This window comes from Salvelinus fontinalis, chromosome 40 (genome assembly GCF_029448725.1).
Source record: "Salvelinus fontinalis isolate EN_2023a chromosome 40, ASM2944872v1, whole genome shotgun sequence".
In the NCBI taxonomy this organism is placed as follows: Eukaryota; Metazoa; Chordata; class Actinopteri; order Salmoniformes; family Salmonidae; genus Salvelinus; species Salvelinus fontinalis.
This window is the reverse complement of record NC_074704.1, coordinates 1383830-1411340: the sequence shown is the minus strand read 5'-3', so window position 1 is coordinate 1411340 and position 27511 is coordinate 1383830. Positions and strand designations below refer to the sequence as shown.

The 27511-nt window shown below is 49.1% G+C and overlaps 2 protein-coding genes across 2 annotated transcripts; both read right to left on the bottom strand.

The window, feature by feature from the left end:
- Positions 1-3301: 3301 nt before the first annotated feature.
- Positions 3302-17164, bottom strand: LOC129839031 (meteorin-like protein). The gene is made up of 5 exons (XM_055906292.1): positions 11909-17164; positions 9619-9865; positions 8425-8587; positions 6216-6275; positions 3302-4531 (listed from the first exon to the last, which is right to left on the bottom strand). The coding sequence occupies exons 1-5, from the start codon at positions 12004-12006 to the stop codon at positions 4209-4211; spliced, it is 891 nt and encodes a 296-aa protein (XP_055762267.1). The 5' UTR covers positions 12007-17164; the 3' UTR covers positions 3302-4208.
- Positions 17165-17259: 95 nt separating this feature from the next.
- On the bottom strand, positions 17260-27019 carry LOC129839032 (UDP-GlcNAc:betaGal beta-1,3-N-acetylglucosaminyltransferase-like protein 1). Its single transcript, XM_055906293.1, has 6 exons — positions 26874-27019; positions 26034-26158; positions 24862-24997; positions 20415-20483; positions 19759-19833; positions 17260-17907 (listed from the first exon to the last, which is right to left on the bottom strand). The coding sequence occupies exons 1-6, from the start codon at positions 26937-26939 to the stop codon at positions 17827-17829; spliced, it is 552 nt and encodes a 183-aa protein (XP_055762268.1). The 5' UTR covers positions 26940-27019; the 3' UTR covers positions 17260-17826.
- Between the last annotated feature and the right edge of the window lie 492 nt (positions 27020-27511).

Genomic DNA, 27511 nt, shown 5'->3' with positions numbered 1-27511 from the left:
GGTAAACCTGACGGGGGCAGCTCTAACAGGGTAGACCTGACGGGGGCATCTCTAGCAGGTTAGACCTGACGGGGGCAGCTCTAACAGGGTAAACCTGACGGGGGCAGCTCTAACAGGGTAGACCTGACGGGGGCATCTCTAGCAGGGTAGACCTGACGGGGGCAGCTCTAACAGGGTAGACCTGATGGGGGCAGCTTTAGCAGGAGCAGGGTAGACCTGACGGGGGCAGCTCTCGCAGGGTAGACCTGACCGGGGCAGCTATAACAGGGTAGACCTGATGGGGGCAGCTCCAGCAGGGTAGACCTGATGGGGGCAGCTCTAACAGGGTAGACCTGACCGGGGGCAGCTCTAGCAGGGTAGACCTGACCGGGGGCAGCTCTAGCAGGGTAGACCTGACCGGGGGCAGCTCTAACAGGGTAGACCTGACGGGGGCAGCTGTAGCAGGAGCAGGGTAGACCTGACGGGGGCAGCTCTCGCAGGGTAGACCTGACGGGGGCAGCTGTAGCAGGAGCAGGGTAGACCTGACGGGGGCAGCTGTAGCAGGGTAGACCTGAAGGGGGCAGCTCCAACAGGGTAGACCTGACGGGGGCAGCTCGCGCATGGTACACCTGACCGGTGCAGCTCTAACAGGGTAGACTTGACGGGGGCAGCTCCAACAGGGTAGACCTGACGGGGGCAGCTCCAACAGGGTAGACCTGATGGGGCAGCTCCAACAGGGTAGACCTGACGGGAGCAGCTCAAACAGGGTAGACCTGACCGGGGGCAGCTCAAACAGGGTAGACCTGACCGGGGGCAGCTCAAACAGGGTAGACCTGACCGGGGGCAGCTCTAGCAGGGTAGACCTGACCGGGGGCAGCTCTTGCAGGGTAGACCTGACCGGGGGCAGCTCTAGCAGGGTAGACCTGACCGGGGGCAGCTCTAGCAGGGTAGACCTGGCGGGGGCAGCTCTAGCAGGGTAGACCTGGCGGGGGCAGCTCTAGCAGGGTAGATCTGACAGGGGCAGCTGTAGAAGGGTAGACCTGACAGGGGCAGCTCTAGCAGGGTAGACCTGACGGGGGAAGCTCTAGCAGGGAAGACCTGACGGGAGCAGCTCTAGCAGGGTAGACCTGGCGGGGGCAGCTCTAGCAGGGTAGACCTGACGGGGGTAGCTCTAGCAGGTTAGACCTGACGGGGGCAGCTCTAGCAGCGTAGACCTGACGGGGGCAGCTCTAGCAAGGAAGACCTGACGGGAGCAGCTCTAGCAGGGTAGATCTGACAGGGGCAGCTGTAGAAGGGTAGACCTGACGGGGGCAGCTCTAACAGGTTAGACCTGACAGGGGCAGCTCTAGCAGGGTAGACCTGACGGGGGTAGCTCTAACAGGGAAGACCTGACGGGAGCAGCTCTAGCAGGGTAGACCTGGCGTGGGCAGCTCTAGCAGGGTAGACCTGACGGGGGCAGCTCTAACAGGTTAGACCTGACGGGGGCAGCTCTAACAGGGTAAACCTGACGGGGGCAGCTCTAACAGGGTAGACCTGACGGGGGCATCTCTAGCAGGGTAGACCTGACGGGGGCAGCTCTAACAGGGTAGACCTGATGGGGGCAGCTTTAGCAGGAGCAGGGTAGACCTGACGGGGGCAGCTCTCGCAGGGTAGACCTGACCGGGGCAGCTATAACAGGGTAGACCTGATGGGGGCAGCTCCAGCAGGGTAGACCTGATGGGGGCAGCTCTAACAGGGTAGACCTGACCGGGGGCAGCTCTAGCAGGGTAGACCTGACCGGGGGCAGCTCTAGCAGGGTAGACCTGACCGGGGGCAGCTCTAACAGGGTAGACCTGACGGGGGCAGCTGTAGCAGGAGCAGGGTAGACCTGACGGGGGCAGCTCTCGCAGGGTACACCTGACCGGGGCAGCTCTAACAGGGTAGACCTGACGGGGTTAGCTCTAGCAGGGTAGACCTGACGGGGGCAGCTCTAGCAGGGTAGATCTGACAGGGGCAGCTCTAGCAGGGTAGACCTGACGGGGGCAGCTCTAGCAGGGTAGACCTGACCGGGGGCAGCTGTAGCAGGATAGACCTGACGGGGGCAGCTCTCGCAGGGTAGACCTGACGGGGGCAGCTCTAGCAGGGTAGTTCTGACGGGGGCAGCTCTAACAGGGTAGACCTGACGGGGGCAGCTGTAGCAGGGTAGACCTGACCCGGGGCAGCTCTAACAGGGTAGACCTGACGGGGGCAGCTGTAGCAGGAGCAGGGTAGACCTGACGGGAGCAGCTCTCGCAGGGTAGACATGACCGGGGCAGCTCTAACAGGGTAGACCTGACGGGGGCAGCTCTAGCAGGGTAGACCTGACGGGGGCAGCTCTAACAGGGTAGACCTGACGGGGGCAGCTGTAGCAGGGTAGACATTTTACGAACTCGAGTGAGTGTACACTCACAACCCAGCTGAGAGTGTGTGTGTGTGTATGTGTGAGAGAGAGAGGGGGACATTCCAAACATTGCAGTTCTTCCTGAGGAAAGAGGGGAAATGTGACACCCCCCACTGACACTGAGGGCACCCCTCCATCTTTCCTTTTCAACCCTCCATCCTTCTCCTCCTCCACCACTCAGTCCAACCTGTGTGTGTGTGTGTCTTTCAGAGGGGATAGACCAAATGCACATTTCCATTGGACATACGTGAACATTGAACAAAGAATTAATCTGCAACAGACATGCACGCACAGACACACTCGCACCAGTGTGGTTGTTGAAGTGGTCTTGGCCGAAGGAGTCGGAAAATAAATAAAAAGGATCATAAAAGTCTGCCCCCTTTACTGTGATAATATATATACACACTCTCTCCCTTTACTGTGATAATATATACACTCTCTCTCCCTTTACTGTGATAATATATACACCCTCTCCCCCTTTACTGTGATAATATATACACCCTCTCCCCCTTTACTGTGATAATATATACACCCTCTCCCCCTTTACTGTGATAATATATACACCCTCTCCCCCTTTACTGTGATAATATATACACCCTCTCCCCCTTTACTGTGATAATATATACACTCTCTCCCCCTTTACTGTGATAATATATACATTCTCTCCCCCTTTACTGTGATAATATATACATTCTCTCTCCCTTTACTGTGATAATATATACACACACTCCCCCTTTACTGTGATAATATATACACACACTCTCCCTTTACTGTGATAATATATACACACACACACACACACTCACTCACACACACACACGAGGATACTTCAAAACAGTACCTTATACACACTGTAGAGAAATCCAATGTGACTCAGACACATCTCGACACAGTAAAATAAAGACTTGTTCCAGGAAGATAGTTTATTCCCTAGAACAGAGAGCCAGAGTGCTATTGTACTTTAACACGGTCACACATACACCTTCACACACACATGGTCACACATACACCTTCAGACACACATTCACACACTCATGGTCACACACACATTCACACACACATGGTCACACACACACATGGTCACACATACACCTTCACACACACACACATGGTCACACATACACCTTCACACACACATGGTCACACATACACCTTCACACACACAGTCACTCACACACCTTCACACAAGCTAGTGCAGAACCACACACGCTAGCGCACACACACGTTCACACACTCACTAGCGCGCACATTCTAGTGCGCACACACAAACACGCTAAGACACACACAAACACGCAAAGACACACACTAAGACACACACACTGTGCAGGATCCCACTACACACTTCAGTCAGAAGACAACTCTACACTGTACATAAAGCTTTTCACAAAGCAAACTTTCATTACAACAATGATCATATTTACATCTATTTCCAACACATGCGCACAAACACACAGACACATGCAAACACACACACACACACACACACACACACATATACACACACCAGGGTCTTAAGACATTCTATGACGACAGATGGCTTTAGAACTGTTCAGACACAGGCCATCTATCCTTGCTGCTAGGCAACTGTAAGCGCTTCAGACAATCGGTTAGCAGGGCTTGGGACCACGTCCAATCACATCTCAGTCATATCAACGATTCCGCCCCTTTACGACCTCCCTCCTCTGATTGGATCAGGGCCCTATCAGTCCAGTCAGCGACCCAGCCCCCTCTCTCTATGTCCTTGATTCGCTGAGTTTGTTTCCCAATCCTGTTCCCTGATTGGTTGTCTCCTGGGCGGAGGGGGCGGGCCTCAGTCTGTGTCCATGTGACAGGGGTTACTTCCTGTCTCCAGGGCGGTCCGGTAGAGCTTCAGAAAGTGGCGGTAGTGCAGGGAGCAGCCAAGCCACGCCTCTCCGAACCGGACTGCCCCCGTGAACAGGAACTCCCCCTCCTCCCTCGGCTGCAGCCGGCACCGCAGGGACGTGTTCAGACGTCCGGACCACCCCTTTCCTCTGGCTCCGTCCAAAGAGAACACTCCGCTCTTCTGATGGAACAAGCGGCTTAGCGTCACGGCAACGGAGGAGTGGACTGATGACGAGGGTGTGTCAACGCCACTGATACTGCCGCGACCCGCTGGAGAGAAAGAGGGAGGAGAGAGATATGGGGAGGAGAGGGAGGAGAGAGATATGGGGAGGAGAGGGAGGAGAAGGGTTGTTCATGTCCTTTACAGCTGGTGCTGTTTGTGGCTGTGTTCTAAATCAAATCAAATAACATTTGATATATATAGATATAGACGTGGTACCAGTACTGAGTCGATGTGCAGGGGTACGAGGTAATGGAGGTAGATATGTACATATAGGTAGAGATAAAGTGACTAGGCAACAGGATATGTAATAAACAGTAGCAGCAGTGTATATGATGAGTCTAAAGAGTTGGTGTAATGGGTTTCAATGCGGATAGTGCAGATAGTTATTGGTTAACTATTTAGCGGTCTTGTTCAGTCTTATGTCTTGGGGGTAGAAGCAAAGTCCTGTTGGTTCCAGAATTGATGCATCGGTACCGCTTGCCGTGCCGTAGCAGAGAGAACAGTCTATGACTTGGATGCCTGGAGTCTTTGACCATTTTTAGGGCCTTCCTCTGACACCGCCTGGTATAGAGGTCCTGGATGGCAGTGAATTCGGCCCCAGTGATGTACTGCACCATACGCACTACCCTCTGGAGCGCCTTGCGGCCGGATGCCAAGCAGTTGCCATACCAAGCAGTTGCCATACCAAGCAGTTGTCATACCAAGCAGTTGCCATGCCAAGCAGTTGCCATGCCAAGCAGTTGCCATGCCAAGCAGTTGCCATGCCAAGCAGTTGCCATACCAAGCAGTTGTCATACCAAGCAGTTGCCATACCAAGCAGTTGTCATACCAAGCAGTTGTCATACCAAGCAGTTGCCATACCAAGCGGTTGTCATACCAAGCGGTTGTCATACCAAGCGGTTGCCATACCAAGCGGTTGCCATACCAAGCGGTTGCCATGCCAAGCGGTTGCCATGCCAAGCGGTTGCCATACCAAGCGGTTGCCATACCAAGCAGTTGCCATACCAAGCAGTTGCCATACCAAGCAGTTGCCATACCAAGCAGTTGCCATACCAAGCAGTTGCCATACCAAGCAGTTGCCATACCAAGCAGTTGCCATACCAAGCAGTTGCCATACCAAGCGGTTGCCATACCAAGCGGTTGCCATACCAAGCGGTTGCCATACCAAGCAGTTGTCATACCAAGCAGTTGCCATACCAAGCAGTTGCCATACCAAGCAGTTGCCATACCAAGCAGTTGCCATACCAAGCAGTTGCCATACCAAGCAGTTGCCATACCAAGCAGTTGCCATACCAAGCGGTTGCCATACCAAGCGGTTGCCATACCAAGCAGTTGCCATACCAAGCAGTTGTCATACCAAGCAGTTGCCATACCAAGCAGTTGCCATACCAAGCAGTTGCCATACCAAGCAGTTGCCATACCAAGCGGTTGCCATACCAAGCAGTTGCCATACCAAGCAGTTGCCATACCAAGCGGAGACGCAGCCAGTCAATATTCTCTCAATGGTGCAGCTGTAGAACTGTTAGAGGATCTGAGGGCCCATGCCTCCTGAGGGGGAAGGCGTGGTGTGTGTGTGTGTGTGTGTGTGTGTGTGTGTGTGTGTGTGTGTGTGTGTGTGTGTGTGTGTGTGTGTGTGTACCATGTTAATTCCTCAGTGATGTGGACACAGAGGAAGGTTTGTTCTGTGGGTGTGTGTGTTGTGGTGTTGTGCGTACCTGTCTGTGTGCTTACCAAAATCACTGGTGCATACCGCCATAAGGATCTGGTCATCTGTGCAGGGTGTACAGGAGGCTGAGCGAGAGACAAGAGACACATGACATATACACCACCATACAACACCGCACACCACCATACACCACCACACACCACCGCACACCACCACACACCACCATACAGTGTACACTACCGGTCAAATGTTTTAGAACACCTACTCATTCAAGGGTTTTTCTTGATTTTTACTATTTTCTACATTGTAGAATAATAGTGAAGACATCAAAACTATGAAATAACACATATGGAATCATGTAGTAACCAAAGAAGTGTTAAAGAAATTAAAATATATGTTAAATTTGAGATTCTTCAAATAACCTTGATGACAGCTTTGCACACTCTTGAGGAGGGAGAGAGGAAGGAATGAGAGGGAGGAATGAGGGATGAGGGATGAGGAGGGAGATCAGGGAGGGGTGAGGAGGGAGAGACAAAGGGATGAGGAAGGAGAGAGGGAGGGATGAGGAGGGAGAGGGGGAGAAATGAGGAGGGAGAGGGGGAGGAATGAGGAGGGAGAAAGGAAAGGATGAGGGGGGAGAGAGGGAGGGAGGGATGAGGTGGAGGGAGGGAGGGATGAGGTGGAGGGAGGGAGGGAGGGATGAGGTGGAGAGAGGGAAGGAGAGAGGGCGGGATGAGGAGAGAGAGAGGGGGAGGAAGGAGGAGGGAGAGAGGGAGGAATGAAGAGGGAGAGAGGGAGGGGTGAGGGATGAGGTGGAGAAAGGGAGGGATAGAGAGATGGAGGGAGGAAGAGAGAGAGAGGGGTGAGGAGGGAGGCATGAGGAGGAAGAGAGGGAAGGAGAGAGGGAGGGATGAGGAGGGAGAGGGAGGAATGAGGAGAGAGAGAGAGGAATGAGGAGGAAGAGAGGGAGTGGTGAGGAGGGAGAGAGGGAGGGATGAGGATGGAGAGAGGGAGGGGTGAGGGATGAGGTGGAGAGAGGGAGTGATAAGGAGGGAGAGAGGGGGGGGTGAGGAGGGAGTGGTGAGAGATGAGGTGGAGAGAGGGAGGCATGAGTAAGAAGAGAGGGAAGGAGAGAGGGAAGGGTAAGGGATGAGGTGGAAAGAGGGAGTGATAAGGAGGGATAGAGGAAGGGGTGAGGAGGGAGAGAGGGAGGGGTGAGGCGGGAGGAATGAGGAGGGAGAGAGGGTGGGATGAGATGGATATCTATGGGGGAGGGTAGAAGATGATGGATTTTCACGTGTGTGTGTGTGTGTGTGTGTGTGTGTGTGTGTGTGTGTGTGTGTGTGTGTGTGTGTGTGTGTGTGTGTGTGTGTGTGTGTGTGTGTGTGTGTGTGTGTGAGAGAGTGAAACAACAGGTGGGAGAGAGGGTAGTCAGGGTGGTAACCTTTGACCCTGTCTGCCAGTAAAACAACTATTAAACACACACAGTCTTTCTCTTTGTCTGTCTGGTTTTATGGCACACACATACCTGTACTAGACAGATACAAACCTCTCTCTCTCTCTCTCCATACCTGTACTAGACAGATACAAACCTCTCTCTCTCTCTCCCGCTCTCCCTCCCTCCATTCTCCATCTGACCAATCATATCCTCTCCCTGACTTGCAGCAGACACCGCTGACTGACAGCTGGATGATGATTGGCTGACCCCTGGGCTTGACCCCAGTGTGACCTGTTGATTAGCCTGCTTGTTTTTATATGTCAGAGAGGGAGACAAGAGAGAGAGAGGAGGGAGGGAGACGGGAGAGAGGAGAGGGGGGGTCTCTGGTCTGGTCTGTCTGTCTCTTGAGTGACAGCAGGGCTGTGGGTGTGTGGGTCTGGGCTAGACTGCTTTATTAGGCTAGACAGACAGTCACCCTGTTTAACTCCTGTCATCTCCTGCCCCCCCCCCCCCCCCCCCCCATTTCTACCTCCTCCTCCCCTTCTTCAGCTAACACAAGGTCTATTTAATGTGTCTAGGGGTCAGTTGAACCAGTGGTTCATTCTTCAGCTAACACAAGGTCTATTTAATGTGTCTAGGGGTCAGTTGAACCAGTGGTTCATTCTTCCTCCTCTCTCTGGACTCTGTCACTGACTCTGTCCACCTGTCATGTTACTTTGAACAGCCCTTGATCTGGGGAACGGGTTCTATCGCCTGGGTTCTACCATGGAATGTGTGTGTTAGTCTCTTACCAGTGCCAGTGTTCGTGTTCGTGTGTGTGTGTGTTGGTCTCTTACCAGTGCCAGTGTTGAGGTGTGGGTAGAGGTGAGCTCCAGGTCCGTGGCTGGCCACCAGTTCATACTGAAACGCTGTGATCCTCCTGCTGATGTCCTGCTGGCCCACTGCCTCTATGAACAGCGCCCCCTCTGTCAGGGAGAAACACTGCACCCTGCCGTGCGCCTGGAAATATATCAAACATGATTAAATATATACATGTACTGGTGTAATGTACTGGTGTAATTACACTGAAGTAATGTACTGGTGTAATGTACTAGTGTAATGTGCTGGTGTAATGTGCTGGTGTAATGTGCTGGTGTAATGTGCTGGTGTAATGTGCTGGTGTAATGTACTAGTGTAATGTACTGCTGTAATGTACTAGTGTAATGTACTGGTGTAATGTACTGGTGTAATGTACTAGTGTAATGTACTGGTGTAATGTACTGGTGTAATGTACTGGTGTAATGTACTGGTGTAATGTACTGGTGTAATGTACTAGTGTAATGTACTGGTGTAATGTACTGGTGTAATGTACTGGTGTAATGTACTAATGTAATGTACTAGTGTAATGTACTAGTGTAATGTACTAGTGTAATGTACTAGTGTACTGTACTGGTGTACTGTACTGGTGTACTGTACTGGTGTAATGTACTGGTGTAATGTGCTGGTGTAATGTACAAGTGCAATGTACTGGTGTAATGTACTAGTGTAATGTACTGGTGTAATGTGCTGGTATAATGTACTGGTGTAATGTACTGGTGTAATGTACTGGTGTAATGTGCTGGTGCAATGTACTAGTGTAATGTACTGGTGTAATGTACTGGTGTAATGTACTGGTGTAATGTGCTGGTGTAATGTGCTGGTGTAATGTGCTGGTGTAATGTGCTGGTGTAATGTACTGGTGTAATGTACTAGTGTAATGTACTGGTGTAATGACACTGAGGTAATCATATTCACATAAGTAATTTATGAATATAGCAACAGTTATATTTACAGTGGTTAAACGTAAGCATGTTTTGCCTATGTAACATGTTCTGTGATGTTCTAAGCCAGGTTACTGTAAAATATCTGTCACAACTTCTGATGTAAAAAAGGGATTTATGAATAAATGTGACTGACCGACTGATTGACTGACTAGACTGATGACTCACTGACCGTCCGACTGACTGATCGATTGACCGACCGACTGATTGACTGACTGACCGACCATCTACCTGTTCTGTCTCGGACATCAGCAGGCGGAGCTGTCCAACTCTCTCCAGGTAGAGGTGTGATCCGCGGGAGTCTGTCTGGGGCTTGATGCAGGCGTGCAGGCCGGGGGAAGCCCCAGACGTGGGCTCCGTGTTGGGCCGCAGGTTGACGATGAGGGCCCCAGTAGGATAGAGCCACTCTAGACTGCCCTGGGAGCAACGCAGGTATACCTGCTCCACATCACGGGAGTGAGACTCGTGGGTCAGACCACTGGGAGAGGAGAGAGGGAGAGAGGGAGAGAGAGAGGGAGAGAGGGAGAGAGGGAGAGAGAGAGGGAGAGAGGGAGAGAGGGAGGATGAGAGAGGGAGAGAGTAGGGTAGAGAAGAAGTTAAGGTATTGCGGAAGGAGGAGAGAGGGTAAAGGGGAGGAGGAGAGAGGTTATGGTGATGAGAAGGGGAGAGGTTATGGTGATGGGGAGGGGAGAGGTTATGGTGATGAGGAGAAGGCAGAGGGGAGAGGTTATGAGGAGGAGGGAGTAGGAGGTTATGGTGATGGGGAGGAGGTAGTAGGAGGTTATGGTGATGAGGAGGGGAGAGGTTATGGTGATGGGGAGGAGGAGGAGGGGAGAGGTTATGGTGATGAGGAGGAGGGGAGAGGTTATGAGGAGGGGGGAGTAGGAGGTTATGGTGATGGGGAGGAGGGAGTAGGCGGGGAGAGGTTATGAGGAGGGGAGAGGTTATGGTGATGAGGATGGGAGAGATTATGGTGATGGGGAGGAGGGGAGATTATGGTGATGTGGGAGGAGAGGTGGAGAGGTTATGATGATGGGAGGGGGAGAGGGTAGAGGGTGATAGAAGAGGTTAGGAAACTTGCTGTGATATATTTATATTTAGATGTTTGAGGAAACAATGTTGTTGGTCATAAAGATGAACACACACACACACACACACACACACACACACACATATTTAATAGTTCCAAACTTCCAACGCATGATACCTTATCAGTTTGTTAAGAGGTCGTTTAAAGAGCAACTTGATTACGGTATGAGTATCTCTCTCGAGATAAACTGTGACCCGATGTGACCAAAACCCGGAGCGCAGGGGAGGGAGGATGCGGTCGGTTATCTTGGATGCGCGCACATTAAGATCAGTAACGGATTATAAACTTGTTCGAAGTTGATGTCTTCAAAAGAAAACTCCACCGCAGCAACAAGAAAGCGTCGCACAGTCGTTATTTTTATTACGCAGCGTCTTAAAACGACGGATCAAAGGGCAGGCCATATGGACCTGTTCTTTTCACTGTAATTACAGAAGTGGCTGCGCACTCACTTTCTGGAGGGTGCCATGCTATATACAATAGCTTAGAACACCGTTTTATGAGTATATGAAAGGTGTGAACTTGGCACGAGGTATAAGCGCTGCAACCCTCTCCTTTCCCCTCTGGCGGCTCCACGGTCCAAGCGCCCAACTCAAGCTCTCCTTTTGGCGCACGGAGATTTGGTATATTTAACTGGAACAGCTCAAAATGTGTTATCGTGTTTTCTTTGAATATTATGGCGCGCCGCCAATTGGAGCTCACATAGCTATAGGCTACAGGACAGGGGAAGCAAAAACATTCCCTATGCAAATCCATCAGGCCTGAACTACATAACGCATGTATAAACACAATCTCATTGTATAAGGAAGTTAAAGAGTCTTACAGCTTTTCATGGTGACATATCTCTCTCTCCCTTGCTTTATATATCTTTATATTCTCTCTCTGTCACACTCTCTTTCCACCTCTCTTTCATTCCACCTCGCTCTCTCACTCTCTCTCTCTCTGAGGCTGGGGGTGTTGATGCCCAAACAGCCCCTGACCTCAGTCTCCCCTCTTATTTCTACGGGTTTAATGAATTCTATATAGTCATTTCTGGAGCTACAACTGAAAGTCTACTTACTGAGCAACAGACAAGTGGTTCACCCCCCCCCCCCCCTTCCCCTCGTTAATTGCAAAAAAATATTAAATGCATTAGACTTAATTTATCCAACCTGTTTGCACCTGCAAATATGCTATGGTCTCGCTGTTGAGGACACTATTGCGCAACATCTGGAAGTGCAGGGAGGAAACGAGGGTTTCCAGAAAATCTACCGTTGTTGGACCGCCTGTATACGTCTATTATACTGTTTCGATAGCAACACTGCCATAGTCTTTACCCAACACTCCTTAACCAAAAGAGATTGTTGCTCGGCAACAGGATTGTAGGCTTATACCCTATAAGGCTTAATAAAACCTGTCGACTAACACACATACAATGATAAACATATAGCCTACCTTCCTCTCCAGCTGCACTGATCGCTGGTGTACTGCGCCGAGGCGACCCTACAGAGAAACACAGCCGCTACCCAGTGCGCTAAACCTGGCCACAGCATGGTTGACCAACCGCTCCTCCGCCCCAGTATGGCCCGACCACGTCCCGCGTTTCAGTAACCACAAAAATCCACCAATAAATCCTGGAAATGCCTATTTATTCACATCGTAGTATCTGGTAAGAAGGGTGCGGGTCCACCAGAATCAACAGTTCTGTTTTGTAGCGTAAAAGTTCCGTTTCATTTCGACAGGATGGAATATCCGTGTAAAACCGTTGGGCGCCTCCGGGAGTAGTAGGCTAGTGACTAACAGACAGGAGGAAGTCCTGACATTAATAACGAACTTCTGCTGCTGCCTGGGCTCCAGCTCCGCACACGTCACCCCGCCCAGACTCGTGCCCGCAGCTGACTCCTCCGCTTGAATGACACGCTCCAAACCACGCCCCGAGCGGACGAACTTCTCGGTCTCTCTCTCTCTGTGTGTGTGTGTGTGTGTGTGTGTGTGTGTGTGTGTGTGTGTGTGTGTGTGTGTGTGTGTGTCTTAACGCGGACATGCACGGATGTTCTTGGCGCCATATCCAGATAGCTCTTATAAATATTAGTACGGCAGCACGCGCAGGTCTGAAGATAGCCTACAACAGCGTCATGTTGCAGAGCAGTAAATATCCAATCACACACACACACACACACACACACACACACACACACACACACACACACACACACACACAGCCCCCGCGGCGAGAAACAGTAACCACTTGCACCGAAATATTAAAGTAATACAGATCAATAAATTAATGTGTAATTGCTTACAATGCGTAACTTAATTAACGGTTTTGAGATAATATAGCTCATACGTGTAAGAAGCGTTTGCTTTATTTATTTGTATACTAAATAGCCTAATAGTAATAGGCATAGGACTAGACTGGAGGGCCCCGAAGTCTATATTCTGGAAAGCAATGAGCGAAGCAGATTCCTGTGCTCTCCATCTGTTCTGACCCGACAGCTAGTCACACTAAACGCCCCCTGGTTCTGGAGCGCTTTTCCCGTGAGAAAACAGTCCGAACGGCAACCATGTAACCGACTTGTCACATCCTCTCCCCCTGACAGCTTCAGCAATGTAACACATTTAGAGAAATACCAACATGTACCACCTACAGGAATACACACACACACACACACACACACACACACACACACACACACCATGTTATTATCTCTAACTCTATAGAGAGGTTTTTAACATGTATAATAAATATATTATTTGTGATCTATTATGGCTATAATCACATTTTAACATAATTATAACACCATTTTTTATTTATCCTTTATTTAACTAGGCAAGTCAGTTAAGAACAAATTCTTATTTACAATGACGGCCTAGGAACAGTGGGTTATCTGCCTTGTTCAGGGGCAGAACAACAGTTTTTTACCTTGTCAGCTCGGGGATTTGATCTCGCAACCTTCCGGTTACTAGTCCAACGCTCTAACCACTAGGCTACCTTATAAAACACATAGCGCACTATAAACAGTCTTATGACACCTGAACTAAAGTCAGAGATGCTGAAGACTAGAGCTGCTCAAAGGCTGTAATCAGAGTCCCACATGTAGCAGTTCATCTATCAAAGGTATTTTATAAAGCCCTTGTTACATCAGCAGCTGTTGCTTTACAGACACCCAGCCTAAACCCCCAGAGAACAGCAGTACAGACACCCAGCCTAAAACCCCCAGAGAACAGCAGTACAGACACCCAGCCTAAACCCCCAAAGAACAGCAGTACAGACACCCAGCCTAAACCCCCAAAGAACAGCAGTACAGACACCCAGCCTAAAACCCCCAAGAACAGCAGTACAGACACCCAGCCTAAACCCCCCCCAAAGAACAGCAGTACAGACACCCAGCCTAAACACTCAGAGAACAGCAGTACAGACACCCAGCCTAAACCCCCCAAAGAACAGCAGTACAGACACCCAGCCTAAACCCCCCAAAGAACAGCAGTACAGACACCCAGCCTAAACCCCCAAAGAACAGCAGTACAGACACCCAGCCTAAAACCCTCAAAGAACAGCAGTACAGACACCCAGCCTAAACCCTCAAAGAGCAGCAGTACAGACACCCAGCCTAAACCCCCAAAGAACAGCAGTACAGACACCCAGCCTAAAACCCCCCAAAGAACAGCAGTACAGACACCCAGCCTAAAACCCCCAAAGAACAGCAGTACAGACACCCAGCCTAAAACCCCCCAAAGAACAGCAGTACAGACACCCAGCCTAAACCCCCAGAGAACAGCAGTACAGACACCCAGCCTAAACCCCCAGAGAGCAGCAGTACAGACACCCAGCCTAAACCCCCAAAGAACAGCAGTACAGACACCCAGCCTAAACCCCCAAGAGCAGCAGTACAGACACCCAGCCTAAACCCCCCAAGAACAGCAGTACAGACACCCAGCCTAAACCCCCCCAGAGAACAGCAGTACAGACACCCAGTCTAAAACCCCCCAGAGAGCAGCAGTACAGACACCCAGCCTAAAACCCCCCAGAGAACAGCAGTACAGACACCCAGCCTAAAACCCCCCAGAGAACAGCAGTACAGACACCCAGCCTAAACCCCCAGAGAACAGCAGTACAGACACCCAGCCTAAACCCCCAGAGAACAGCAGTACAGACACCCAGCCTAAACCCCCAAGAGCAGCAGTACAGACACCCAGCCTAAACCCCCCAAGAACAGCAGTACAGACACCCAGCCTAAACCCCCCCAGAGAACAGCAGTACAGACACCCGGCCTAAAACCCCCCAGAGAGCAGCAGTACAGACACCCAGCCTAAAACCCCCCAGAGAACAGCAGTACAGACACCCAGCCTAAAACCCCCCAGAGAACAGCAGTACAGACACCCAGCCTAAACCCCCAGAGAACAGCAGTACAGACACCCAGCCTAAACCCCCAGAGAACAGCAGTACAGACACCCAGCCTAAACCCCCAGAGAACAGCAGTACAGACACCCAGCCTAAAACCCCCAAAGAACAGCAGTACAGACACCCAGCCTAAACCCCCAAAGAGCAACAGTACAGACGTAGAAGTGTTACATTGTAGGCTGTACTTGACTTGGCAGCTTAAAGCTGAAATGCATACAAGTAAACAGAAACTCTATAGACCCTGGTCAAAAGTAGTGCACTACCTAGGGTGCACTTTGGGATGTAGCCTAATCCTACTTTAAGAGGAGTGACTGACTGGTCTGATGTGACCTTTGACCCACCGAGTCCTCTACCATCTTAAATAGTTACACACCACGACCCCTGACCTGGCCCACGGAGTACACACACACAGACACATACAGACTTGCAGAGAGAGAGACACGCACGCACAGAGACACCCACACGTGCACAGAGAGACACACACGCGCGCAGACAGACACACACCTCAGAGCTATAGTTCTCCTGTTATCCGTGATGTCACCTGGCTCTTCTCAAACACCCTGACAGACAGAATGCTTCGGCTGTCCACAGAACCTTCTATAATGGAACACACATTCCTTCCTCCCCCTCCCTCTCTCCTTCCTTCTCTACTCCCCCTTTCCTTCCCGCTTGTGAGCACACTTCTCTGTTGGGCACGCACACACACACCCACACCCTCTCTCTGAGGATTTCAACATGTGCCAATTTTAGGGTTTTGAAAATAAACTGAAACAAACCTAACAAAAAAGTAATAACATTAAGTTCGGAACACTCAACTTCAAGTTTTTACATTTTGTAGACAAGCAAAACATTCTTGATTGGAGCTGAAATTGAGGTCCAGTGTTCTGTTGTAACCCTGGTGATTTAGATATAAATCCTCTAGTGAATCAGTGTTCTGTTGTAACCCTGGTGGTTTAGATATAAAGCCTCTAGTGAATCAGTGTTCTGTTGTAAACCCTGGTGGTTTAGATATAAATCCTCTAGTGAATCAGTGTTCTGTTGTAACCCTGGTGATTTAGATATAAATCCTCTAGTGAATCAGTGTTCTGTTGTAACCCTGGTGATTTAGATATAAATCCTCTAGTGAATCAGTGTTCTGTTGTAACCCTGGTGATTTAGATATAAATCCTCTAGTGAATCAGTGTTCTGTTGTAACCCTGGTGATTTAGATATAAAGCCTCTAGTGAATCAGTGTTCTGTTGTAACCCTGGTGATTTAGATATAAATCCTCTAGTGAATCAGTGTTCTGTTGTAACCCTGGTGATTTAGATATAAAGCCTCTAGTGAATCAGTGTTCTGTTGTAACCCTGGTGATTTAGATATAAATCCTCTAGTGAATCAGTGTTCTGTTGTAACCCTGGTGGTTTAGATATAAAGCCTCTAGTGAATCAGTGTTCTGTTGTAAGCCTGGTGGCTTAGATATAAAGCCTCTAGTGAATCAGTGTTCTGTTGTAACTCTGGTGGTTTAGATATAAATCCTCTAGTGAATCAGTGTTCTGTTGTAACCCTGGTGGTTTAGATATAAAGCCTCTAGTGAATCAGTGTTCTGTTGTAACCCTGGTGATTTAGATATAAAGCCTCTAGTGAATCAGTGTTCTGCTCCATTCTGTACTTCTTCCGTCTGTCAGAATGTAAACGGTCCACGGGGAGAGAGTGGACAGGTCAGGGAGGGTGTGTGTGTGTGTCGGGGGTTAGACGTGGAGACCATGAGTTAACTAGATGTGATAGTTTTCTCCAGCTCTCTACTGGGCTCAGCTAGCCTGTCACTGTGGTAACCACGAGAGACCTCAGCCAGGGGTCCCCCAGTTTACACACCGTCTTTTTGGAAAATACAGGGAGCGTTACTTTAATCGCTCTGTGATCAGCTTCTACCCACCTATTTGTTTTACCACTATATCACTACCCAGAATCCCATGTGTAGCTAGCTGTGGTCAGAGTTCCAGGAAGTTTCTGTTGAAATACCATAGCATTGGTGTCGGTGGTAAGGTTTGTTTACCTTTGACCAGTGAAACTCAAGAGCGCTGTGTGGGAAAACGAATGCCCTTACTGGTCATTGTGTGTGTGTGTGTGTGTGTGTATAGTGTGTGTGTGTGTGTGTATAGTGTGTGTGTGTGTGTGTGTGTATAGTGTGTGTGTGTGTGTGTATAGTGTGTGTGTGTGTGTTAGAGCCTAGTACTCTAAAATACATCATTGTTCCTGAGGTTTTATAAGAGACTTGTGGAAAGAAAAACAAATATGGCTGTGTGTGTGTGTAGTGTGTGTGTGTGTGTGTACAGTGTGTGTGTGTAGTGTGTAGTGTGTGTGTATGTGTGTGTGTGTGTGTGTGTGTGTGACTGGACAGCACAACATATTTCTGGAAAGTCTCTTTCAGAGGACATGTTTGAAAAAGTGTTATATTTATCTCCACGATCAACATGGACATGCTGCCACACATATTACACTAACTAAATAGCAGGCAGGCAGGCGCACGCACACCAGATGACTGTCATAGTCCATCTATCCTTCTCAGCATCCAACCCTCCAAACACTCATTACAATCTACCAGACCCCCCATCCCTCCATCTCTGTCTCTCCATTCCTTCATCTCTCCGTCTCTCCATCCCTCCATCTTTCTCTCCATCCCTCCATCCCTTCATCTCTCCATCTCTTCATCTCTCCATCCCCTCATCTCTCCATCCCCTCATCTCTCCATCTCTTCATCTCTCCATCCCCTCATCTCTCCATCCCCTCATCTCTCCATCCTTTCATCTCTCCATCTGTCTCTCCATCCCTCCATCTCTCCATCTCAGAGTGTTAGTTGAAGTGGTAGTAGTCCCCTCCCCTCCTCTCCATCTCAGAGTGTTAGTTGAAGTGGTAGTAGTCCCCTCCTCTCCTCTCCATCTCAGAGTGTTAGTTGAAGTGGTAGTAGTCCCCTCCTCTCCATCCCAGAGTGTTAGTTGAAGTGGTAGTAGTCAACTCCTTCTTCCAGATGGAGAGACTTCAGGTTTTCCTCAAACACTCCTCCGGTCATGTCCTGGGAGGACGAAATGACAGAACATGAAAAGAGAGAGAGTGAGGAGGAGATGCTGGCCATCGCTCTAATTATCACCAACGCCCATGGTCAGTCTCCTACTTCCTGTCTGTAGGTGAGGTCACTTCCTGTTTTGAGTTCTCTCTGGCATCTGATTGGTCAACAGTTAAAGAGATAAGGACCAGGGTTGGGGCCAATTCCAATTCATTTCCAGTCAATTCAGAAAGTAAACCTAATTGAATTCCAGATGTTCATTGAAAATTGAATTAAAATGGAATTAAACCCAATCCGGTACTTGTAACATATGGGTGTGTTTAAGAATGAATTGTGTGATTGGCTCCAGGTGTGTGTGTCTGCTGAATATGTGTGTGTGTGTGTCTGCTGAATATGTGTGTGTGTGTGTGTGAGAGAGATTGAGTCCAGGTTCCAGTATCCTCTGACTGAATAATCACTGATCCCAATTCCCATAATTGGCCAATTAGAAGCTCTGGGAGGCAGCGCCAGTCGATTAGCTGTCTGCAGCTCATATTTAGATAAACACACTATTAACTGTCTGTCTGCCTGGGCTGGCCAACAGTGTGTGTGTGTGTGTGTGTTAACTAAACCCAGAGGCAATTAAATTCCACACTAAAAGGATCACCAGATAACTTTTAGGAAGGCTTTATAACTGTTATATATTTATATTATACCCTGTCTGGCTGTTACTAAGGCTTTATAACTGTTATATATTTATATTATACCCTGTCTGGCTGTTACTAAGGCTTTATAACTGTTATATATTTATATTATACCCTGTCTGGCTGTTACTAAGGCTTTATAACTGTTATATATTTATATTATACCCTGTCTGGTTGTTATTAAGGCTTTATAACTGTTATATATTTATATTATACCCTGTCTGGTTGTTATTAAGGCTTTATAACTGTTATATATTTATATTATACCCTGTCTGGTTGTTATTAAGGCTTTATAACTGTTATATATTTATATTATACCCTGTCTGGTTGTTATTAAGGCTTTATAACTGTTATATATTTATATTATACCCTGTCTGGTTGTTACTAAGGCTTTATAACTGTTGAGGCAAAACGCTGGTTAAAGAGTGTGTGAAGGTGTGTGTGAAGGTGTGTGTGAAGGTGTGTGTGTGAAGGTGAGCGTCGGTCAAAGTACCAGTGAGGTTCATGATAAAACATATTATGCTGCAGTCAAAGATCAGCAGGCTGTGTGTATGTGTATGTGTGTGTGTATGTGTACGTGTGTGTACGTGTGTGTACATGTATGTACGTGTGTGTGTACGTGTGTGTGTGTACATGTGTGTGTACGTGTGTGTGTGTGTGTGTGTGTGTGTGTGTGTGTACACGTGTGTGTGTGTACACGTGTGTGTGTGTGTTTATGTGTGTGTCTACGTGTGAGTGTGTGTATATGTGTGTGTGTACGTGTGGGTGTGTGTGTATATGTGTGTGTGTGTACGTGTGTGTGTGTGTGTACGTGTGTGTGTGTACGTGTGTGTGTGTGTGTACGTGTGTGTGTGTACGTACGTGTGTGTGTGTACGTACGTGTGTGTGTGTGTGTGTGTACGTGTGTGTGTGTGTGTGTGTGTGTGTGTGTGTACGTGTGTGTGTGTGTGTGTACGTGTGTGTGTGTGTGTGTACGTGTGTGTGTACATGTGTGTGTACGTGTGTGTGTGTGTGTACGCGTGTGTGTGTGTGTGTGTGTGTGTGTATGTGTATGTGTGTGCCAAGGCACACGCCCTAGCTCATTATACCATTAGCAGAGATTACCGACCTGGCGGAGATACGATCTGGAACAATGAACAACAGGACACACAGACGCACACACACTTTCTCCACTCACCAGCTTGACACAGATGATGTAGGGTGGAGAGGCATCTCTGTAGTGCAGCACAGGGATCTGAGGCTTGGGCCTCTCCTGGGAGGAAGACAGGAGGAACAAGGAGGAGAGGAAAGGGACAGAAACATAATAACATGGCATGTTCCAGAGTGTTGTGGTATCTATGGTAGTTTGGTTCCAGAGTGTTGTGGTATCTATGGTAGTTTGGTTCTAGAGTGTTGTGGTATCTATGGTAGTTTGGTTCTAGAGTGTTGTGGTATCTATGGTAGTTTGGTTCTAGAGTGTTGTGGTATCTATAGTAGTTTGGTTCTAGAGTGTTGTGGTATCTATGGTAGTTTGGTTCTAGAGTGGTGTGATATCTATAATAGTTTGGTTCTAGAGTGGTGTGGCATCTATGGTTCTAGAGTGGTGTGATATCTATAATAGTTTGGTTCTAGAGTGTTGTGATATCTATAATAGTTTGGTTCTAGAGTGGTGTGGCATCTATGGTTCTAGAGTGTTGTGATATCTATAATAGTTTGGTTCTAGAGTGGTGTGGCATCTATGGCTCTAGAGTGTTGTGATATCTATAATAGTTTGGTTCTAGAGTGTTGTGATATCTATAATAGTTTGGTTCTAGAGTGGTGTGGCATCTATGGTTCTAGAGTGTAGGGTCTCACCTTGGACTCCTCATAGGTGTAGAAGCCTTTCTTGATCTTCTTCTCGTCCACGTCGCAGAACGCTCGAACCTGACCAACACACACACACACCGCCGTTTGTAAATATATGCACACACACTATTAAGGTAAAAATCTGTCATTCTGTCCCTGAGCAAGGCAGTTTACCCACTGTTCCCCGGGCGCTGAGCAAGGCAGTTCACCCACTGTTCCCCGGGCCCTGAGCAAGGCAGTTCACCCACTGTTCCCCGGGCCCTGAGCAAGGCAGTTTACCCACTGTTCCCCGGGCCCTGAGCAAGGCAGTTCACCCACTGTTCCCCGGGCCCTGAGCAAGGTAGTTAACCCACTGTTCCCCGGGCCCTGAGCAAGGTAGTTAACCCACTGTTCCCCGGGCCCTGAGCAAGGCAGTTAACCCACTGTTCCCCGGGCCCTGAGCAAGGTAGTTAACCCACTGTTCCCCGGGCCCTGAGCAAGGTAGTTAACCCACTGTTCCCCGGGCCCTGAGCAAGGTAGTTAACCCACTGTTCCCCGGGCCCTGAGCAAGGTAGTTAACCCACTGTTCCCCGGGCCCTGAGCAAGGCAGTTAACCCACTGTTCCCCGGGCCCTGAGCAAGGTAGTTAACCCACTGTTCCCCGGGCCCTGAGCAAGGTAGTTAACCCACTGTTCCCCGGGCCCTGAGCAAGGTAGTTAACCCACTGTTCCCCGGGCCATGAGCAAGGTAGTTAACCCACTGTTCCCCGGGCCCTGAGCAAGGTAGTTAACCCACTGTTCCCCGGGCCCTGAGCAAGGCAGTTTACCCACTGTTCCCCGGGCCCTGAGCAAGGCAGTTTACCCACTGTTCCCCGGGCCCTGAGCAAGGCAGTTTACCCACTGTTCCCCGGGCCCTGAGCAAGGCAGTTTACCCACTGTTCCCCGGGCGCCGAAGACGTGGATGTTGATTAAGGCAGCCCCCCACACCTCCTGATTCAGAGGGGTTGGGTTAAATACGGAAGACACATTTCAGTTGAATACATTCAGTTGTGCAACTGACTAGGTATCCCCCTTTCCAGTTCCTTTCCCTATTTCTGCCTCTCTGTCAAATACACAGAAGCCATATATGAAAAGTTGGCAACACCCACCCACCCAAACACACACACACACCCACCCACCCACCCAAACACACCCACACACCAGCCCAAACACACCCACCCAAACACACCCACCCAAACACACCCACCCACCCAAACACACACCAAAACACACCAACCCACCCAAACACACCAACCTACCCAAACACACCCACCCAAACACACCTACCCAAACACACCTATCCAAACACACACACACACCCACCCACCCAAACACACCCACACCTGGTGTATCAGTCAGTGTAACAGTAGATAGTGATCCACGACCCATTATGACCAGTTGGGACCAGCTGGCTCCTCCTACTACAGTGTCTCAACACAGAGCGTCTCAAATCAGATCCTATTCCCTATTCAGTGCACTACTTTTTACCAAATAGGATCCTATTCCCTATTCAGTGCACTACTTTTTACCAAATCAGATCCTATTCCCTATTCAGTGCACTACTTTTTACCAAATCAGATCCTATTCCCTATTCAGTGCACTACTTTTTACCAAATCAGATCCTATTCCCTATTCAGTGCACTACTTTTTACCAAATCAGATCCTATTATTGCACTAAATAGGGAACAGGGTGCTATTTGAGATGAAGCTCCATGATGGATCAGAGGACACAGGATAAACAGCTACATGATGGACCAGAGGACACAGGATAAACAGCTCCATGATGTCATGATGGATCAGAGGACACAGGATAAACAGCTCCATGATGTATCAGAGGACACAGGATAAACAGCTCCATGATGGATCAGAGGACACAGGATAAACAGCTCCATGATGGATCAGAGGACACGGGATAAACAGCTCCATGATGGACCAGAGGACACAGGATAAACAGCTCCATGATGGATCAGAGGACACAGGATAAACAGCTCCATGATGGATCAGAGGACACGGGATAAACAGCTCCATGATGGATCAGAGGACACAGGATAAACAGCTCCATGATGGAGCAGAGGACACGGGATAAACAGCTCCATGATGTCATGATGGATCAGAGGACACGGGATAAACAGCTCCATGATGGATCAGAGGACACGGGATAAACAGCTCCATGGTGGATCAGAGGACACGGGATAAACAGCTCCATGATGGATCAGAGGACACGGGATAAACAGCTCCATGGTGGATCAGAGGACACAGGATAAACAGCTCCATGTTGTCATGATGGATCAGAGGACACGGGATAAACAGCTCCATGATGGATCAGAGGACACAGGATAAACAGCTCCATGATGTCATGATGGATCAGAGGACACAGGATAAACAGCTCCATGATGGAGCAGAGGACACGGGATAAACAGCTCCATGATGTCATGATGGATCAGAGGACACGGGATAAACAGCTCCATGATGGAGCAGAGGACACGGGATAAACAGCTCCATGATGTCATGATGGATCAGAGGACACGGGATAAACAGCTCCATGATGGATCAGAGGACACGGGATAAACAGCTCCATGGTGGATCAGAGGACACGGGATAAACAGCTCCATGATGGATCAGAGGACACGGGATAAACAGCTCCATGGTGGATCAGAGGACACAGGATAAACAGCTCCATGTTGTCATGATGGATCAGAGGACACGGGATAAACAGCTCCATGATGGATCAGAGGACACAGGATAAACAGCTCCATGTTGTCATGATGGATCAGAGGACACAGGATAAACAGCTCCATGATGGAGCAGAGGACACGGGATAAACAGCTCCATGATGTCATGATGGATCAGAGGACACGGGATAAACAGCTCCATGATGGATCAGAGGACACGGGATAAACAGCTCCATGATGGACCAGAGGACACAGGATAAACAGCTCCATGATGGATCAGAGGACACAGGATAAACAGCTCCATGATGGATCAGAGGACACAGGATAAACAGCTCCATGTTGGATCAGAGGACACAGGATAAACAGCTCCATGATGTCATGATGGATCAGAGGACACAGGATAAACAGCTCCATGATGGATCAGAGGACACGGGATAAACAGCTACATGATGGATCAGAGGACACAGGATAAACAGCTCCATGAGGTCATGATGGATCAGAGGACACGGGATAAACAGCTCCATGATGGATCAGAGGACACAGGATAAACAGCTCCATGATGTCATGATGGATCAGAGGACACAGGATAAACAGCTCCATGATGGATCAGAGGACACAGGATAAACAGCTCCATGTTGTCATGATGGATCAGAGGACACAGGATATACAGCTCCATGATGGATCAGAGGACACGGGATAAACAGCTCCATGATGGATCAGAGGACACAGGATAAACAGCTCCATGATGGATCAGAGGACACAGGATAAACAGCTCCATGATGGATCAGAGGACACAGGATAAACAGCTCCATGATGGATCAGAGGACACGGGATAAACAGCTCCATGATGGACCAGAGGACACAGGATAAACAGCTACATGATGGACCAGAGGACACAGGATAAACAGCTCCATGTTTTCATGATGGATCAGAGGACACAGGATAAACAGCTTCATGTTGTCATGATGGATCAGAGGACACGGGATAAACAGCTCCATGATGGAGCAGAGGACACAGGATATACAGCTCCATGATGTCATGATGGATCAGAGGACACAGGATAAACAGCTCCATGATGGATCAGAGGACACAGGATAAACAGCTCCATGATGGATCAGAGGACACAGGATAAACAGCTCCATGATGGATCAGAGGACACAGGATAAACAGCTCCATGATGGAGCAGAGGACACAGGATATACAGCTCCATGATGTCATGATGGATCAGAGGACACAGGATAAACAGCTCCATGATGGATCAGAGGACACAGGATAAACAGCTCCATGATGGATCAGAGGACACGGGATAAACAGCTCCATGATGGATCAGAGGACACAGGATAAACAGCTCCATGATTTCATGATGGATCAGAGGACACAGGATAAACAGCTCCATGATGTCATGATGGATCAGAGGACACGGGATAAACAGCTCCATGTTGTCATGATGGATCAGAGGACACAGGATAAACAGCTCCATGATGGATCAGAGGACACAGGGTAAACAGCTCCATGATGGATCAGAGGACACAGGATAAACAGCTCCATGACGGATCAGAGGACACAGGATAAACAGCTCCATGATGTCATGATGGATCAGAGGACACAGCACTGTGTTGTGGGAGGAGGGTCACCTGATCCTACCAATCAGAGAGCACTGACTGTGGAAGATGCAACCTAATTGGCTATTGGGAGTTTCATTAACCTCTCCTGATTGGCTAGCAAGTGTTGCATAGGCTTTTGTGATTAGCTGGTGAGAGGTACAGACCTTCTTCTGATTGAAGGAACTGAGGCAGCGGTAGAGTTTCCGGCCCTGTTTCCCAGCATTCCATATGGTGAAGGATTCCCATTGGTTGATAACTCTCTCCTGGAGGAAGGCCACACGGAGGTTCCAAATGGTTTCCCTGGAGACCGGAGGACAGAGGAGGAGTTACAGACATGGACCACACACACAGACACCTAGGACAACAGCCTGATAGTTATCATATGGAGACATTAGTGAGCTCTTCCTCTGATGTGATGGTTTGACTCAAACACTGGGCCTCCATGACAAACAACCCTAACCCACCACCATCAACCATGGTTCTAGTCAAATACACACACACACACACACACACACACACACACACACACACACACACACACACACACACACACACACACACACACACACACACACACACACACACACACACACACACACACACACACACACACACACACACACACACACACACGGTGCATGGGTGGTCCCCATATTGCTTCCTTAAGCAGTTTCACTGATGCTTTGATTTAGGGGGACGTAGATTAACACATAGAAATATATACACCCAGTGTGGGCACACACACACGATATGTAATCGTAGAGGGATTGACTCAGAAGTGTGTGTCTGGAGAGTTAAGATGATGGAAAAGAGAAACACAGAGAGAGGGAGAGAGATAACAGAAGGATCTGGAAATAGACTGATAGACACAAATAGAAAGATGAAAGGGAAAGGAAGACAGGAGAGAGGGAAGAGAGAGAGAGGAGAGGATGATTTGTAAAGGAGTAAATTGTGACAGCGCATCAACAAGGTTAGATATACGATGGACAGATGGAGGGAAGGAAGGAGTGATAACAGGAACGAGGGAAGGGAAGGATAGGTCTTCCCCATCAGAGTATTTATAGAAACAGGCTTTCCGCTAAGTGTGTGTGTCACTATAGAGGTTGGAAAGGGCAAGACACACACAGACACAGACACACACAGACACACACGTCAGAGGCTAGGGAATTCCAGAGCTGAGTGTGTGTGTCCTGTGATGAGGCTCAGGAAGGGGTCAGCTGGACAGCTGTGTGTAGCTGGAGGACATGTCCTGTGTGTGTGTGTGTGTGTGTGTGTGTGTGTGTGTGTGTGTGTGTGTGTGTGTGTGTGTGTGTGTGTGTGTGTGTGTGTGTCTTACTCCAGGACAGAGTGTGTAGCAGCTTGTTGATGGTAGCGGTAGACTAGTAAACACTGGTCCACTCTGACCACACCTCCTCCCTGACCAACACTCTGATAGAACCACAACAGGTCCTCTGGAACTCCCTGCAGAGGACAGGAGAGAAGAAGAGAGAGGAGAGGACAGGAGGACAGGGGAGAAGAAGAGAGGAGAAGAGAGAGGAAAGAGGACAGGAGAAGACAGGAGAGGAATGAGAAGAGGACAGGAGAGGAGAGGACAGGAGAGAAGAAGAGGACAGGAAAGAGAAGAGGACAGGAAAGAGAAGAGAGAAGAGGACAGGAAAGAGAAGAGGACAGGAAAGAGAAGAGGACAGGAAAGAGAAGAGGACAGGAAAGAGAAGAGGACAGGAAAGAGAAGAGAGAAGAGGACAGGAAAGAAGAGGACAGGAAAGAGAAGAGAGAAGAGGACAGGAAAGAAGAGGACAGGAAAGAGAAGAGGACAGGAGAAGAAGAAGAGAGAAGAGGACAGGAGAGGACAGGAGAGGAATGAGAAGAGGACAGGAGAAGAAGAGAAGAAAGGAGAGAAGAGGGTGATGAGGGAGGAGGTGGTAGAGAAGGGAGGAGTGAGGTCACACATTGTTTAAATGGATTTGTGATCTAACGTTGGACAAACTAGAGGAATCTTCATGCAGTCTTGTGCTTGCACCTCTTGACCCCTAACCCCTGAGGACACCTGAAAGGGAAGTTCTCCCACTGCTCAATTCATTCAATCATTACAATCTGCATAAGTGGTCGGTTTAAGATTTTAAATTTGACTTGCGTGATTCTGATTGGTGGACAGGTTTTAGGGGTGGAGTCTTACCTTGCCGCCCTCGTCAAAGGTTCCGACCCGCTGGAACCAATCCCTGGAGCAGAACCAGGTTGGCATGACGACCGTAGGGCCGTGAGAGGTGTACACCTGAGAGAGGGGAGACAGACACACACACTCAGCGGTTCCGGACAGCTTGTGGATCCAGAGGCTAGAGAGCAGTGAGATATCAACACCCTGCTAGAGAGACTAGAGAGACTAGAGAGACTAGAGAGACTAGAGAGACTAGAGAGCAGTGAGGTATCAACACCCTGCTAGAGAGACTAGAGAGACTAGAGAGACTAGAGAGCAGTGAGATATCAACACCCTGCTAGAGAGACTAGAGAGACTAGAGAGCAGCGAGGTATCAACACCCTGCTAGAGAGACTAGAGAGCAGTGAGGTATCAACACCCTGCTAGAGAGACTAGAGAGCAGTGAGATATCAACACCCTGCTAGAGAGACTAGAGAGACTAGAGAGACTAGAGAGACTAGAGAGCAGTGAGGTATCAACACCCTGCTAGAGAGACTAGAGAGCAGTGAGATATCAACACCCTGCTAGAGAGACTAGAGAGACTAGAGAGCAGTGAGGTATCAACACCCTGCTAGAGAGACTAGAGAGACTAGAGAGCAGTGAGGTATCAACACCCTGCT